This window comes from Molossus molossus, unplaced genomic scaffold (genome assembly GCF_014108415.1).
Source record: "Molossus molossus isolate mMolMol1 unplaced genomic scaffold, mMolMol1.p scaffold_m16_p_22, whole genome shotgun sequence".
Classification (NCBI taxonomy): Eukaryota; Metazoa; Chordata; class Mammalia; order Chiroptera; family Molossidae; genus Molossus; species Molossus molossus.
The window spans coordinates 34,003,919-34,022,103 of NW_023425358.1; the positions used below are offsets into that span (position 1 = coordinate 34,003,919).

General features: G+C 40.0%; 1 protein-coding gene across 3 annotated transcripts in view; it reads left to right on the plus strand.

The window, feature by feature from the left end:
* The first annotated feature begins 220 nt into the window (after positions 1-220).
* Positions 221-18,185, plus strand: part of ANAPC7 (anaphase promoting complex subunit 7) — a 49,715-nt gene continuing 31,750 nt past the window's right edge. Inside the window, exons 1-9 of one of the 3 annotated variants that reach the window (XM_036276792.1) lie at positions 221-420; positions 4,322-4,508; positions 6,912-7,031; positions 10,250-10,361; positions 10,938-11,091; positions 11,840-11,982; positions 13,796-13,913; positions 14,821-15,017; positions 17,248-17,472. In XM_036276792.1, the coding sequence (XP_036132685.1) occupies positions 221-420; positions 4,322-4,508; positions 6,912-7,031; positions 10,250-10,361; positions 10,938-11,091; positions 11,840-11,982; positions 13,796-13,913; positions 14,821-15,017; positions 17,248-17,472 (1,456 nt within the window). Of the gene's footprint in view, positions 421-4,296; positions 4,509-6,911; positions 7,032-8,594; positions 8,653-10,249; positions 10,362-10,937; positions 11,092-11,839; positions 11,983-13,795; positions 13,914-14,820; positions 15,018-17,247; positions 17,473-18,185 lie in introns of those variants that run through there. The other 2 variants (XM_036276790.1, XM_036276791.1) reach the window with 2 other exon arrangements.

An 18,185-nucleotide genomic window follows, 5' to 3' on the forward strand; every position in this document is an offset into this window, starting at 1 on the left:
TGCCTTTTGTCCCCAGCGCATTGTGAGTCCTCAATAAAGTGAGCTGCTTAGAATGATGATGTGGCTTTTGCTAAAACAAAACAAAATAAACAAAAACCCCCAAACCAAATCATTCCACCCGCAAGGGGGTGGGGAAGAAATTGAGGGTTTGGTTTTGTTTTTCACCCAGGCACTTCAATAGTTGCCTATTTTCCTGGGGGCGGTGCCACAAGTGGACCCGATGGACCCCGGCGAGGCCGCCATTTTGGAGTCTTCTCTAAGAAACTCCTACCGGCTTTTCGTGCCGCTGCCACCGCTCCCCGCGGCCTTGCCGGGCAGGATGAATGTGATAGACCACGTGCGAGACATGGCGGCCGCGGGGCTGCACTCCAACGTGCGGCTCCTCAGCAGCTTGTTACTCACAATGAGTAATAACAACCCGTGAGTTGAGGCGGGGAGCGGCCTGGGGCTGAGGAGAAAGCGGCGCCTGTTTGGGAGCGGGGGCTGCGGGGGCCCGGGGACTGGCGGGATGGTGCGACCGCGGGCCTCCGCCGAGGCTCCGGGGTCAGGGAGGGCCTCGTCGGGCGGGACCGACTTAGGAACGCAAGTGAGACCCCTGGGCGCCAGCGTTGTGCCCGGCGCTAGGATGAGCTCCCTGCGGGGCGGTGTCGAGCGGCGGCGGCTTCGAGAAACGCAAGGCGGGGGGCTCTGAGGACGACCCTGGCGAGGGTTCCCCGAAGGTGGGGGGCGAAGGGTTTCCTGAGTCACCTGTCACCGGGCATAGCGACTGTCACATCGCTGGGCTAACTCCTGCCCTCCCAGCTCCCTCCTCGCCGGCGCTCAGAGGCCCATTCCCCCGGCTTTATACCTTCGTCTCACATCTGAGACGGATGTTTCCCCCTTGAGTGCATTAGGGTTCACCTTCTCGCCTCCGCAAACCCCTGAAAACGGGCACACCCTCGACGGGTGGGAGTGGCGCCTTTTCCTGTTTTCAGAGCCGCCGTGGACTGAGTGTTAGGACGAAAGAAGCGCAGGGGTCTTTCCAGCCTTGAATGCGCGTCGTTCCCCGGCTCGAATTTCTCCATCGTGCTGAAATCGAAGTTCCTTCCCACGGCCAAGGGGCTGAGCATCTTTCTCCCCAGCTTCAACGCCTAGACTCTGCTCACGGGACTCCGGCCCCCCTCCCCGTCCGTCCTTTCTGATCCTGCGACACACCAAGCTGGTTGTCAGCTCAGGGCTTGTGCATTTGCTCTTCTGCTTAGAGTTCTTACCCCCGACCTGCCTCCTTACACATTTCAATTCAGATATTCCTTCTTGAGAGCTCTGCCATCAGAATTGTCCCCTATCCTCACTGTTCTATCCCGTTGCCCTGTTCTATATTCTGCATCACTTTGTTTTTTTAAATTGAGATGTAATTGGGGTGTAACAGTACATTAGTTTCAGGTGTACAACGTAATGATTCCATTTTTGTATATATTGCAGAAATGATCACCACGATAAGTCTAGTTAAAATTCATCACTAGCCCTGGCCGGTTTGGCTCAGCGGTTGGAGCCTGTGGTCCAGAGAGACCCGGGTTCGGTTCCTGCTAAGGGCACATACCTGGTTGCAGTTTGTCCCCGGCCCTGGTTGGTCGTGCGGGTGGCAGCCACTCGATGTGTCCCTTTCACATCGATGTTTCTCTCTCTCTCTCTCTTCCTCTCTCTCCCTCCCACTCTACCTGAACAAAAAATGGAAAAATGTCCTCGGGTGAGGATAAATAAAAAACTCCATCACTACACGTAGTTAACGATTTTTTTTTCCTCTTCTAGTGAGAACTTTTAAGACTAAATTCTGCATCACTCTTAATTCCTAATGAAGTCAGCTCAGTGCCTGTGTACAGTAAGCATTCATTCACACATTGAATGTGCTAAAGAAGTGCACATACAACCTTAAGGATATGAAATACCTTGTCCAAGTTCACATATTTAATAAGTGGAGGAGCCATGATGTCTGGATTTTGGTCCTTTTGACTCTTCAGGTCTCCATTCTGACCTACCATAGCCTTCTGCCTCTAAATGGCATTATAATGGAATCTTCTACACAGGGAGGACCCATTTGCATTGGCTTGCTCTTGAAGCTGTCTGAGGCAGAAAAGAAACGCCTCTTAAGTGCCCGCAGTGCAGCTGCTGCTCCCTATTTCATTTCCATTACCATGCTTTTGGACCTCACTGTGCGCACCCATCATTTTGCCACCATCCATTTAGTGTTGACAGGGAGGAGCCCTGGTCTTTGTCAACCTTCTGTGTTTATTCTGGAGCCTTTCACTTGGTTCTGGTGATTTGTCAAGGCACAGTTTCCACCATTGGGAATTTATGCACCAGTTCGACATTGTTCTTGGTTCTTGAAGATGTTACAAGACAGTTTGATTCTCTCACTAGACTATACTTATTCACATTAGGTAAACTAGCAGTTTCTTAGCGTCAGAAGGCATTTAAATTCTGACTTGTCATTTACATTTTAAAATGTTTTACTGAGTTGGCAATACAGCGTAGTAAAAAAAAGTTCAAACAGAGCAGAAAGGGTCTGCAGATAAGTGTCTGTCCCTGAGTCTTGAACCTCACTGCACCATTTTCCTTCTCCAGAGGCAAACAACCATTGTTTCTCATGTATCATTCCAGATATAACTTTTGTGTGCATAGGTAGGCAGGTATGTTACAATATATACATATCTGAATGCTGAGTATAGTAACATTTTCTATCAAATCATTTCTTATTAAATACATAGAATCTCAGAATTGGAAGAGATCTAAACTATCTGGACTATAACTTTCAACCTTTCAGCCCTTGAATTTCCTTTGTAACTTTATATCCTGTGTTTAAACTTTCTGTCCTTTTTTTTTTTTTTTTTTTTTTTAATTCTTCTTCTTTATTGATTTTAGAGAGAGAAGAAAGGAGAGGGAGAGAGAGATAGAAACATCGATGAGAGAGAACATCCATTGGTTGCCTCCTGCATGCCCCACACTAGGGATCAGGCCCACAACCTGGGCATGTGTCCTGACTGGGAATCGAACCAGCAACCTCTTGGTGCATGGGTCGATGCTCGACCACTGAGTCACACCGGCTGGACCCTTTTTTTTTTTAAGTTTTTATTAAGATAAAATTTACATACCTTAGAATTTGCTCTTTTACGTAATACATGTCTGTGGTTTTAAACATATTCACAGAGTTGTACAACCATCATTGTTGTCTATTCCAAAACATTTTCATTACCTAGAAAAGAAACCTCTTCCTTATCTATTAGTAGTCACTCTCCAATCCTTCTTCCTTCGGGTCCCTGGCAACCACTAATCTATGGTACCTTTTTTTTTAATCCTTACCTTATGATATTTTTCCATTTATCTTCAGATAGAGTGGGAGGGAGAGAGAGACAGATACACACACACACATCCACTAGTTGTCTCCCACACGACCCTGACCAGGGCTGGGACCAAACCACAACCTAGGTATGTGCCCTTGACCGGAATTGAACCCACAACTCTTGGGTCTGCAGGCCGAGGCTCTTAACTGCTGAGCCAAACCAGCCAAGGCAGTACCTTTTTTTTTTAACTCCTTGCCTGAGAGTATGTTTTTATTGATTTTTATTTATTGATTGGTTTTTATTGATTTATTGATTTTTTATTTTTTTTACTCTTACCCGAGGATATTTTTCCATTTTTTGTTCAGATAGAGTAGGAGGGAGAGAAAGGAACAGAGAGAGAGACAGAGAGAAACATTGATGTGAAAGGGACACATCAAGTGGCTGCCACCCACACCACCAACCGGGGCCGGGGACAAACTGCAACTGAGGTATGTGCCCTTAGCTGGAACCGAACCTGGATCTCTCTGGACCACAGGCCAACGCTCTAACTGGTGAGCCAAACCGGCCAGGGCTGTTTTTATTGATTTTTAGAGAGAGAGGAAGGGAGAGAGAAAGATAGTGTGAGAAACATCCTTCTGGCTACCTCCTGCCTGCCCCCTACTGGGGGTTGAGCCCGCAACCCAGCATGTGCCCTGACCGGGAATCGAACAGGGCCCTCTTGGTCCAATGCTCAATCCACTGAGCCTCACCATTCAGGAAACATATTAAAACAATAATTTAAGGCAATTTCCTAGATGTGTTGACTATATTAGCATGTATTACATGCTCTCATCCCTCTAATTTTAGGCATTAGCACTTAAGGTACATTTACTTTTTTGTAAACTGTCATTGCATAAGGCTTTGTGCTCAGGCTTGGACACTAAGAAGGGACACTAAGGGTGGGCATGTACTTTCTAACATTTCAAAACAACCCATGTAGAGGGTATACTTTCTTTGTTTTCTAGTGAATTATTCTCCCCATCTCAGAAGTACCAGCTTTTGGTGTATCACGCAGATTCTCTGTTTCATGATAAGGAATATCGGAATGCTGTGAGTAAGTATACCATGGCTTTACAACAGAAGAAAGCCCTAAGTAAAACTTCAAAAGTGAGACCTTCAACTGGCAATTCTGCATCCACTCCACAAAATCAGGTAACTGGCGATAAGAAATGATTTTGAGGGGGTGGAGGGGAGTGAGAGAGACTGAAAGAATTTACAAGACTGATAATTAGATGTAGAAAATGGTAAAATAAAATGTGATTTTTAAAAGGGGACTTGACTGGAGAAACAAAGATGAAGAACCACTTAAATGAAAGAATATATCCATCCAAGCATTAAGGACTAAAAAGCAGAATTCACTCTGGATGAATCTAAAAGTGGAATTAACCATGAATTATCTGGATTCTAACCAAAGTCATGCATTCATTGTTCCTCCCTTTTATACAGACAGAACTCAAAATCTAAAGTGTTTTTATAATGTTAATGAAGGTACAACTTTAAAATGTAACTCAAATTTTACGACTGTGAGTACCTGTGGAAATACATGGGAAATCTAAGAATTCCTACCAATTTTTGATGGTTAGTTGCTTAATAAATAAATCGGGGAGGGATTGTAATTTCACCATTTGATAGAGCCATTCCATTGCTAGAAATTAACCCTAATAATAGACTCACAAAAGATTTACAGGATATGTAATTAAGGCTGCTTATAGCAGCATAGTTTATGATGGTAAAGAAACTGGAAGCAAAAGTGTTTATTAGTTCTAGTTAAATTCTAGTATAGCCATAAGATGGAATATGATGGAACTATTAAATGAAAAATGAGATAGAAGTCTGAATGCTGATTTGGAAAGAACTATATATAAGTAAAGAAAATAAGATTTGAAGCAATGTGTTCAGTACTCTTTGTTTAAAGGGGGATGGTTTATAGATATATAAATATATTCTTGTATATGCCTAAAATATATGTAATACGCATAAAAGATTTTGCATTTGAAGGAAATAAATTTAGTGGTGGAAAGCTTTAGGGAGAGGGGAACTTTTACTTTTCAATTTGAACCTGTCTTTATTTTTTATTTTCATTTTTATTTTTTTAATCCTCACCCGAGGATATATTTTTTCGACAGAGTAGGAAGGAGGGAGAAAGAGAGAAAAACATTGACTTGAGACAGACACATTGATTGGCTGCCTCCCACATGACCCCTACTGGGGCTGGGGATTTAACCTGCAACCAACGTATGTGCCCTTGACCAAGAATCGAACCTTCGAATCTCTGGTCCGTGGGCCGACGCTCTAACCATTGAACCAAACTGGTCGGGGCTGAACATGTCTTTAAATTTAAATTATACATGCAACTTAAAAGGAATGTCAGAATGAACTGGGAGTGAAATTGTCTCATTTTTTTCTGCTTTTTATTTTTTCACATTGAAAAAGACAAATTCATGTATTTGCTTTTTTTTATAAGCCTATAGATCTTGTTTTATGTCTCTTTGTGTAAAACCTTTGTTTTTTGTTATTAAAGAGCTGATTGCCAGGATTTTCTGTGTTCTGACACTGAATGGAAGTCATAATCATTCACATAGGATCATTCATATAAGTAGCCAACTTTTTTTTTCTTTATTGATTTTAGAGAGAGAGGAAGAGAGAGATAGAAACATCGATGAGAGAGAACATGGATTGACCACCTCCTGCATGCCCCCCACTAGGGATTTGGCCCACAACCTGGGCATGTGCCCTGACCGGTAATCGAACCAACGACCTCTTGGTGCATGGGTCGTTGCTCAACCACTGAGCCACACTGGCCAGGCAGTAGCCAACTTTTTTATCATTCAGTATGCCAAACACCATGTTAAATCTTTTATATGAATTAGCTACATTTAATTAAGAACTTTCTTAAAAAGTGAGACATATAATTCACTTCATAAAATTCACACATCAGTGAGTTTTAGTATATTTACAAAATTGTGCAACCATCACTATGATCTAATTCCAAAATATTTTCATCACTCTAGAAAAACCCAGTGCCCATTTTCTCCCCAGCTCCTGGGAATCACTAACCTTTTTGTGTCTCTGGATTTACCTAGTCTTTTTTTTTTTTTTTTTTTCGTGGTACGTGCCCCTAGCGGGAACCAAATCCAGGAGTCTCTGGTCTGCAGGCCGACGCTCAACCGCTGAGCCAAACTGGCCAGGGCTGGATTTACCTATTGACATATCATGAATGGGATCATACAATATGTGGCCTTTTGTGTCTGGCTTCTTTTATTTAGCATAATATTTTTTAAGGTTGATCCTTTTTATTGCCAAAAAATATTCCATTGCATGGATATGCCTATTTTATCTGTTGTACATTTGGGTTGTTTCTACTTTTTGTTTATAATTAATGCTGTTATAAACATTTGTGTGTAGGTTTTTATGTGGATACATGTTTTCAATTCTCTTGGCTGTATATGTAGGAACAGAATTGCTGGGTGATATGGTAACCCTATATTTAACACATTGAAGAACTGCCATAATATTTATATAACATTTTGAAGAGATGTTTTCATTCCCTTTTAGTGTCTTCCATCTGAAATTGAAGTGAAATACAAAATGGCTGAATGTTACACCATGCTAAAACAAGATAAAGATGCAATTGCTATACTTGATGGAATCCCTTCAAGACAAAGAACTCCCAAAGTAAGTTGACTTAACAATTTATTATAACATTTTCAGCTCCCCATCCCTTCCACCACTCTTCCTCCATGTTTTCTCTATACATAGGGAGTCCATCTGAACATTTTACTCTTGCCTCTAATTTTCACTTTGTTCACTTGTTAATGGAGTTAGAGGTTCAGAGAGGTAGAGGAGTGCCTTTCTTAAGAGACCTTGAAAATTCAGCTGATGAAAATGGTAGCTGGAGAATACTGTAAGTGCTTATTCTTTGGTTTTTCTTACTGTAGAAAAGAATGATTTGCAGTACACTTCCAGATGACAACAATACTATTTTAGAACCTCATTTTTTACATTCTGTATGTGTACCCATTTGATATGTGAGTCGTATGATTAATCCCTTCATTTTCAAAATCAACTCTACCAGAGACTTGTGTACTTATTTGTGTGTGAGATATGTATTTATGTTTGATGTGGCAACATATAATGAATAGAACACCATCGAATGAAATAAAAAGATCTGGTGTCTTGTCTGAGTTTTGGGCATACAAGTTGTGTGTAGTGTGTACTTGGGCATGTTGACAATCTGAATTTTTTTTCCTTATTTATAAAAGGAGGATAAAAATACTTTTCTACTTTTGTAAAAACTAAAGTTCATGTATGTGAGAATACTTTTTAAAGTACTGTTCTGTAAGGAGTATTACATTGGTTATAATATTAAGGGGTATTGTATTAGGCATCTTTGATTACAGTTTTTTGTTTGTTTTAAGTCCAGTTTAGAAGAACAATGAAAATCTTTGTTCTTAGGATTGAATTCACATCAGTATTTAATATTCTACCATATACTCATGTCACCTGTCTCCCTCACTTCATTGCAAAACTGTTCTGTGTAACTTGTGCTTAACAGTGAGGAATTTTATCTGTAAGATGTTTGTGTTCATCCTCCTGCTCTTAAAAGAAAAGGAATCTAAGCAGTAAGGACCTAATATATTTAGTTAGTGTTTTTTCACCTAAATGTTGCTGAGTTTTAAAAGTAACCAATCAAATTTGATGAGAATGGGTTTAAGTATCTCCTCATAATGAGACTGTATTTACAATTTCCTGAGTTTTTTACCATTAAGCTATTTCCCCAGTATATTTTATGGTGGTGGCTGCTATTAAAAACATTTGGAAGCACATTATAGACTATCCTGTCTCATAATTAGCTTGAATGCTTATATACTAAATTGTGTTCTGGTACTCTATGAAAGACTTGCCCAAAGAATAATGTTTTGCATATATGAAGAAAATCTTCCTCTTGGAAGATGCTGTTTTGATTATAAACTTTAAATTATACCTATTCATTTTCTTATTGGAAATGCCCCATTATTTCCTCAATGACTTCAAGGAGTTTGGGGACAATGAGTAATGACAAAGAAGTTTAGTTTTGTAGTATCTAGCACTTTGGTGTTTACTGCTGTCATTTTAAAAGGGACTAGAGCAATCTGCAGTTATTAGGAGTACACAGTCTTCATTCTGTAGAGCTGTTATAGCCAGAAGCAAACAACAAAGATGTGTGCCTCAAACATAAACCTATAATATTTACAGTTTTTCTTTCTTGTCCGTTAGGGAGTTAACTGGCTTCTCAGTCTGTGTACAGGACAAGGAAGTGAGTCAAAATACGTCTAAATGAACGTCTGTTAATGTATGGTAAACAGCACCACACATTCCTTCACATGTTAAAGGAAAATTCCAGTGTAAGATTATTATATTTTGGTAAATCTTCAACTTTTAAGATCAAACATACCAACATACAATTTCTCAGTTTTTAGAAAATGATAACTGCTTATGTTTATAACTGATGGAATGTGGCTTTTGTGATGTTCCCAAGGATTTATTTTAAAAAGAATTGACTTTCTCACTAGGTAGTACTCAAAACTCATTCTTTTGAAGTGCCAATTAGTATAAAGGGAATTTTAATATTTGTTGGCCCATCAGTCATGGTTTGTTAATAACAAGCAGTCAAGAAAGGTTCTTAAATTTAAACCTCTTATTTTTTTTTAAGTATTGAGACTAATACTGGAATTTTCCTTTAAGTACCTTCTTTTGCATTTTCAACATAGCCTAAAATGGAAAAATCTGAGGCCAAATAAAAAATAGTTTTATTTCTAATATTTCATTATTTCATTGTTTAAATCAGTATGGATTTGTGCCATACTAGATTGTTTTATAGACTGTAATTGGAACAGATGGTCTTCATCTTCAGAGCCAGTCTTGCAAAATACCTGGTGTACAAAGCTACAGATAATTGAAGAGATTGAGATTGGCTTATTTTCTTTGTGCCCTGATGTTGACTGCTTCCTTAGGTTAATAATCTGGCAAACTCTGTTTTGTGTTATGATCTATTAATTTTAAATTGGAATGTTGTGTTTTTCTCTTTGGACTTTTAAGATCATTTATACCTTCCCTGTAACTTCTACATTCTTTGGAACTTTTAGGTTTTCTCAAATTTTCCCTGTTGCATTTTTTGAAGGGTTATTTTAATAGAGCCTTACGGAGTTAGTTACATATTTGAATTGTGCTATTTAAATAGTGTAACTAATCTTTGGATCATTGTCACCTCCAAAGGTCAGTTAGATTTTGGTTTTTGTAGCATAACTTTGATGAGTCAGATAGTAGCAATTGGTCAAAGCTTTACGTATGAGAAAGGCTAGAGTCTAGCCGCTAGACTAATTGTCAGAGAGAAGCCAAGTATCTGCTTTTGTGTCTGTCGTTTCCTTTTTGGGGAAAATTCATCTGATCTTTCTTAACTAGCTATATTAAGAATTTCTCACTTTCTATGCCTTAATGTTAATTGCATTTAAAATATGTAAACTTGAGCACTTCTAGGGTAGTTCATCCTCTGTCTTAAGATCAAGAAAGAATCAAGGTAATTAGAATTGTGTAACATTTCTCAAATGAATGTTACTTCCATTTCCAGAGGCAGCATCTTTGGTCCAGATATTATTGGACCTTTTGCTTGGGTAAGTGAAAGGAATTTGATTTTCTTTTTAGAAATGGGAATACATAGGAAAAACAAAGGTGGTAATTTTCTGTTTGGTTTGAAAAATGAGGTTGGTCTTTGTTTATTTCCACGGGGCTGTTGGTAGATTTTCCAATAAAAAGTAAAATAGCTAGTAATAAAAATTAAGACTTAAATGGATAGTGAAATATTTTCTTTGCAATATACACTTAATCTAACTGTCTTCTGTCTTTATTTATTACAGATAAACATGATGCTGGCAAACTTGTACAAGAAGGCTGGTCAGGAGCGCCCTTCAGTCACCAGCTATAAGGAAGTGCTGAGGCAGTGCCCATTAGCCCTTGATGCCATTCTAGGTACGGATCATTCTCTGCCTCTATTCATGGAGTGTTTACTCTCTAATGTAGTAGTTCTCAATCTTGGATGTGCATTAGGATAGCTTTATTTTTTTAAAAGTTTCACCTGTAGAGAGTGATTTAATAGATTATCGTTGTCATGTATTTCACTGATCAAGAAATACTAATTCGCCCAACCAGTGTGGTTCAGTGGATTGAGCGTCGGCTTATGGACTGAGAGGTCCCAGTTCAACTCCTAGTCGAGGCACATGCCAGGGTTGTAGGCTTGATCCCCAGCATGGAAGGAGGCAGCCGATCGATGTTTCTCTCTCACATTGATGGTTCTGTCTCTCTCTCCATTCCCCTCTCTCTCTCTCAAAAAAAAAATCAATAAAGACATAGTTTAAAAAAATAATAAAAACATATTAAAAAAAAAAAGGAAAAATACTAAGTTACGTTTGTTCTGTTATATGCATCTTGATTCAAACAGGGAAAAGGTTGCTTTATAGCCTGTGGAAAGGGTGACCTGTTGCTTCTTGCATTGTAGAAGAGAGATACTATCCCTCACCTTCTTTCTCCTGATTTCTGTTGGGTTAGGTTTGCTGTCCCTATCTGTAAAAGGTGCAGAGGTGGCATCAATGACAATGAACGTGATCCAGACCGTGCCTAACTTGGACTGGCTCTCTGTGTGGATCAAGGCATATGCTTTTGTGCATACTGGTGACAACTCGAGAGCAATCAATACCATCTGGTGAGAGCCACAAAATTAATTCAGTATTCTTGAGGCCATTTCCTTGTAAGGAGGTTTGATGTATCTAAATTAGCAGAACAGAAAAATTAGATGCTTATCCCTTGGTGTTGCAGCCAGTTGTCCCTGCACTTTGTTAGTTTCTTAATGTACCTAATGGTCCCAAATGTAATAATCTCTGCTGAGCACCTGTTAAATAACTTGTATCAAGTTTAGCTCTGTACTTGCAAAAGTAGTAAACTTTGCAAAGCACACTGCCTTAGTGTGTCATGTCTGAACCTGAAAGACATCTTTTTGCATACCACAGAAGCATAGTTTATTGCAGCATCTGATCTGGGTTGTGTCCCTAGGATTGGGATTTTCTTTCCAGTCAGGTCAAGTCCAAGGAAAAGAGACTGGGATCTGTGTTGTGTTGGTTGAGTAGTAAGTAGCTGTCACGTGTAAATAACATTACATTTAACACCATATAGTATATTTTGTCCACTGAAAAACTGCAACCAGAAAATTCTTTCTAGGTAATGAGATTTCTGCTTTAGTCTTTATATTTTGCTATCTTATTCAATATAAATTTTATTTTTAATCATAAACTCAGAATAAGAAAATCTAGCGTACAGTTTGTTTGTAAAATTTTTTGTTATGAAGATTTTCATACATACATAAAAGAAAATAGTATGCATGTGCCTGTCACCCAGATTCAACAACTAAGAGGATTTATAACAGATTTTAAGGTTCACTGTTTAATATCTTAAAGTTCTCTAGAGAAAAAGTCGTTACTGCGAGATAATGTGGACCTACTGGGAAGCTTAGCAGATCTATACTTCAGAGCTGGAGACAATAAAAACTCTGTCCTCAAATTTGAACAAGCACAAATGTTGGATCCTTACCTGATAAAAGGTAAGTAATTCTTGGGGCAGGGTGGAAGTGGCGTAGAGGGACAGATCAGAAAAGATAGGGAGAAAACATAGCATGATTTTCTGATACCATTTTCATGGAAATAGTTTGTAAGATTTACTACAGCAGCTTTTTACCTTTTTTTTTTTTTTTTTTTCAGTATGTGCCCTTAGCGGGAACTGAACCCCTTAGGTCCGCAGGCCGACGCTCCAACCGCTGAGCCAAACCGGCCAGGGCCCTTTTACCATTCTTTAGGTCCTGACATGTCTCTAACACTTGGGTAATTCCGTTTGAGCAGTTGTTTTTGCTTCATTCAAGTGTCGTCTCACCACAGGTCATTATTTAGCTTTTTTTTCGGTACAGAGTCATAGCCTCTCCTTATGATTTATAGATTATGATGTGCCTGACTGAGAGTTTGGATGGCATCCCCAGAACCATAATATCCTTTTTAGGGTATTTAGCTTTACTGTGTCCTTTGTATAGTTAAAAGGGAGTAAATGAACAGATATTAAGAAAGGGATAAGGCCCTGGCTGGTTTGGCTCAGCAGTTAGAACGTCAATTCGAGGACCAAAGAGTTGAGGGTTCAATTCCAGTAAATGGCATGAACCTTGGTTGCGGTTAGCCCCTGGCCTTGGTCGGGGTCGTGCAGGAAGCAACCAGTCGATGTGTCCCTCTCATGTCAATGTTTCTCTCTTTCTCCCTCCCTCCCACTCTATCTGAGATAAAGGGGAAAATATCCTTGGGTGAGGATATTAAAAAGGGGGGGGATAAGGCAATTGAAGGATGTAATTAGGAGTAAATAACAACAATTTTTTTTTTATTTGAAAGAAGATAGCAGTTGAAGGGGTAAGCCACGGGGACTTCTAAATGATGACTGTTGGGTGACTTGCAGTAAGTGAAGGGTGTGTGCTCAGGAATAGCAGTGGGAAATAAGGTCAAGTAGAAAGGCTGAAGTCTGCTGGCAAAGGCCCAAAAAAGGCTATCAGAATGACCTTATTACAATAAACAGTCTTGTAGACACTTAAGCTACAAGAAGGACAGAGTGGGAATAAGAGGAAACAGATTCAGAAAGATTAATTTATTTGCTTAAGCCAGGTCTCCCTCTTCTTATTTCTCTTCTCCAAGCTACCTCTGTCCATGATGAAAATGGTGTTTTAGAAATACTAGTCTGGCAGGAGTCAGTATCTTGGAGTTAGAAGCTCAGACCAGAGTCAGGGAGTGTGGCAGTGATCTTGGCTTGAGACGCATTTTCCTGGGAATCTGAAGGGATTACAAAGAATGGAGAGGAATGGTGGTAAGAGATGAGTGACAGCAAGCGTGATGCTCTTTTTATAGAACACGAGAGGATAAAGTATGTGTGGGGGAGCTGATTCTGCATGAACTAGACTCCAGAAAGAACTAGATGCTTTTTCTGGAATAGGGTAACATTTTCCCAAGACTAACTGGCATATTAAGTGTATATTCCTGACTGCCTAGACTTCTTGGAAGAGAGAACTTACTTGATACCTTTTTTGGGTCTTTCTAGTCATGAGTTAGGATAGCTGTAAATCACACCATAGGATATAGGGACAAACAATTACTGAAAAATAACAGGCTTTGAAATTGTGAGGTAGTTTTTGATGTGTGTGTGTGTTGTTTTTTTTCTTTTAATAAGTCATTTTTTTGGGAACTGGGAATGCTGATGGAAGGAGCTAATGATGGTGAAAAGGACTCAGACCCTGAAGGAGCTGGGGCCTCATTGTGAGCTGTGAGGATGGTGCTGCTCCTTTGTAAAGGACCCCTGCTGCTTTGTTTAAAGAGCCTCTTCCTTTCTAGGAATGGATGTATATGGCTACCTCCTGGCACGAGAAGGGCGCCTGGAGGATGTGGAGAATCTTGGCTGCCGTCTTTTCAATATTTCTGATCAGCATGCAGAACCCTGGGTGGTCTCTGGGTATGTTTATGCACTCCCTTTTCTCTCCATTTTCCAGCAGATTCTTTAGGAAATTGTGGTTCTTCTTGAATAGAATATAGCTTGAAAATGCAGGTTTAAGAGATAATCAGACTTGGATGCAAATCATGGTCTTTGACTTTGGACCTGTGATTTACCTGAGTCTCTTTTCTCCTTTGGAGATGAAGATAATACCCCTGCTTCATGGGGTAAGTCTTAACTGAGATAGTGTAAGCATGGTGGTCAGCACAAGAGCTGCTACTTTGTTATTGACCTGGCTTTATAAATTTTCTGAACATTTTTAATCTGATAGCATATCCAGATCATCAGGTCTTTCCCATAAGTTTCTCCTTCCAATCAAGATTTCCCCCTTAAAAATAAACATTTAGGTTTTTTTGTTCTGTTCTTTTCACAAATATCTTAGGTTAAGTGTCGTTTGTAATAAGGATCATGTAGGTGGTCTTCTCTTTGACTTTTGGATAAAATTTCTTTATTTTTTATTTTATTTATTGATTTGAGGAAGGGAGAGGGAAAGAGAGATGGAAACATCAATGAGAGAGAACATCGATTGGCCGCCTCCTGCATGCCCCCACTGGGGATCGGGCTTACAACCTGGGCTTGTACCCTGACTGGGAATCAAACCGGCAACATCTTGGTGCATGGGTGTACGCTCAGCCACTGAGCCACACCAGCCAGGCTGGATAAAATTTCTTTATATAGGCATACCTCAGAGATACTGTGGGTTTGGTTCCAACTGCTGCAATAAAACGAGTCATGATATTTTTGTTGGTGGAGGATCTTGCCTTCAATTTGCAAAAAATGCAACATCTGTGAAGAACAACAAAGCACAATAAAATGTGATATGTCTGTAGTCTTCTTTCAGATAACTTTTGATGGTTCTTTTCTTCAGGTGTCATAGCTTCTATAGCAAACGCTACTCTCGGGCCCTCTATTTAGGAGCCAAGGCCATTCAGCTAAACAGTAATAGTGTTCAAGCTTTGCTACTTAAGGGAGCAGCACTCAGGAACATGGGCAGAGTCCAAGAAGCAATAATCCACTTTCGGGAGGCCATACGACTTGCACCTTGTCGCTTAGACTGTTATGAAGGTAAGATAAAAATTATAGATGGCAATGTGAATCTGTAGGTGTGGCAATAGCACTCAGATGGAAGGTTTTGTTAGGCTAGCAATTCCCAAACTTTATTGTACATTAGAGTCTGCTGGAGGAACTTTTAAAAGTCCTGATGCCAGGTCACTCCAATACCATTTGAATCAATATTTGGGGGTGGGAGATAAGCATCAGTATTTTTTGAGGATCCCAGGTAATGTTAATGTGCAGACAAATTTGACATTTTAAATTACTTTAGGACTTTCATTAGACTTTTCACTTCATACTTTTAGAATCCATTTTCTCCTTTTTTTGTTTTTGGTGAAGGAGTAAGTAGTTGAGGTAGTTTTTTTGGTCCTTTTCTTTTTTTGTTTCTCAAACATGGTCCACCCAGTAACATGAATCTCTGTGCCGGCACTGTGATGAATCACTTGGTTATTATATATGTCTTTATTCTTTTTCACAGTTGTCTTACCTTGAGCCAGAAATATTACTCATAGGGTAACTCCATATTCATATGATGGTGTTGGTTGTGGGAATTGGTTGGTTCATTGTGACCTCCAGAGTGGGCATGATCAGGGTCAAATTTTGTTTTGTTATGTACTATTTTAAGTTCATGTGAACTGACCCTAGGAGTTCAAAGGAGCTGGGCCAGCTTCAGCAATATTTGGTGACTCAGTCACAGACTTTAAAATAGATCTTACAAGATGCAGTTCCTCCAAAGCATATTTTTATAAGAATTTAAAAATAAACCCAGGAGTCTAAGAGTGATTTGCTGTTAACAGGAAGATGAGTTCAAATTTGAAAAATAAAATGTGAAAGTTGGGATAAAGAACAAATCTGCTTAGATAGTCAGAGAGCTATGCCTATTTTGGATTTGTTCTTAAACCCCAGCAAACCAAGCTTTTGGTTTCAAATTAAATTTTTAATCCTGAAACTATAACTTCCCTACCTCCCAGCTGCTTTTTCCCCTCAATTGCTTTTATTATGCAGATTCCTTTGTGCTGTTAGCCTGGTTCACCAGAGCTCAGGAATGCAGTTGAATGGCTCCACTACCACAGTGTTTGGGCACAGGCTGGTTAGAGTGGTTGGGGGCAGAGGTGGTTCTCTAGCTGGCTGGCCAGTGAGGCTTCGTGGGCTGCCTTCACTCAAGCTACCATTTGGAGACTGGATCAGGGTGACTCTGGGTTGCTTCTTGCAACCTCCAGCCCAGCTTCTTTTACTGGTGGCAGTCCTGGAGTACTGACATGCATTCTTTCCATTTCCTTCTGGCATTTCAGTGGGGCTTTAGCAGGGAAGTATAGCTTCTCAGTAAATTGTTGCAAACAACCAGATTCTGACTCCAGCACGTTGCCTTTAAGAGTTAGGTAATTTCTGGTTAAGTAACCATAGTGTGTGGTGGAATGTGCACAAATGTTATAAATGCTTCTAGGTTGGAGGAGTATGCAGAGAAAATCTGCCAGGGATTGTGTGGGTTTGGGGTTTAAGCAGTTTTTCTGTTTTGATGAGTTCTTTGTGCCAACTTCCTCTGTTCTCCTTGGCACGAGAAGTTAAGAGTTGACTCTACTTGAAGTGTCCCCATAGGGCATCTGTCTTGCTGTGGGTATGAAAAGAGGCAGGAGCTGCCAATCTCGATATATTCCATCCATCTGATGAAGTGCTTTCCATCTAGTTTAGGGAAGTCCACAGCAAATGGTTTTGGAGATAACTTTATGTTTCAAGTGAAAAAGTCCTCCTTTCTCCTTGGGTTGCTCCCGAGGGCCTTTAGTTTGTAGAACTGGACATTTGATTTGGACTATAGGAGTCTAAAACTAGGACTAAAGGTGATGGAACACAGCTGGGAATTAACAGTTTGTTAAGAGGCAGTGAAACCTCGGGTTTTGTTAGAAACATCTGTCACTATTTCAACTAATGATTCGTGTCACATTTGTTCCTCTAACATTTAGCTGGGCTGCATGCATGCTTTGGTTTACTTAGGCATGTTCATTTCCTTCACTAACTGAAGGTGCCTTTGCAGTGCAGGCTTTTTCCATATCTGTCAAGTGCTCTGGGGAAGAGCACTTTTTAGTTATTTCATCAACACATTCTCTTGTCTAATCTCATCATCAAAGTTTCCCCCTGGCTGTCCCTTGTCTGCAACTTTGAAGGTTTGTAATTTGGAAGACTGTCAGAGTGGAACCATGACTTGGAATGGTAATATGGCTGGTCTTTCTGCGTTTTATTTTTTCAGGTCTCATCGAATGTTACTTAGCCTCCAACAGTATTCGTGAAGCAATGGTAATGGCTAACAACGTTTACAAAACTCTAGGAGCAAATGCACAGACCCTTACCCTTTTAGCTACTGTTTGTCTCGAAGACCCAGTGACACAGGAAAAAGCCAAAACATTATTAGATAAAGCCCTGAACCAAAGGCCAGATTACATTAAGGCTGTGGTGAAAAAAGCAGAACTACTTAGTAAGTATTTTATTTACTTTCCTGTTCATCTTCATTGTGTGAAACCTTATCTCAATTGGTTTCCCCAGACCCGCTGGTTACAGGTGTGTTCCTTTGGCTGTAGGTCTGAGCCCAGGTGAATTAGTTGAACATAGCCAAGTATAGCCGGCTTAGACCTGCTTGCATTGGTGGTGACCAGCTGTTATGGAGCTATATTTGGTTACTTGTTCAGCTCACTTTAATCCAGTTTTAGTTGTCCTTAACCAGTTTGGGCTGAATATAACTGGTTTGAGCCAACTGAAGCTGTTTTGACCCATCTGGATTGTCTTATGATTTCCCTTTTAGCCTTGTTTAATTTTTTTGTTTTACTTTTTTTTAATCCTTACCCAAGGACATGTTTTTATTGATTTGGAAGGGAGAGAAACATTGATCTGTTGCCTCCCACACATGCCTCGACCAGGATCAAACCTGAAACCTGGGTATGTGCCCTGACCAGGAATCAAACCCAATCAAACCAGTGTATTGGACAACCAGCACTCCAACCAACTGAACCACACCGGCCAGGGCTAGCTTTGGTTTTGTTTGTTTAATAGTATCTTTATACACATAACCAATGGACATGGTTACAAAGCTGGAGACAGGGCGGGGGGGATAGGGAGGAGGGTGTCAATGGGATAAAAAAGGAGAAACATCTGTAACAAAAATAAAATTAAAAAAATAAAAATAAAGAAAAA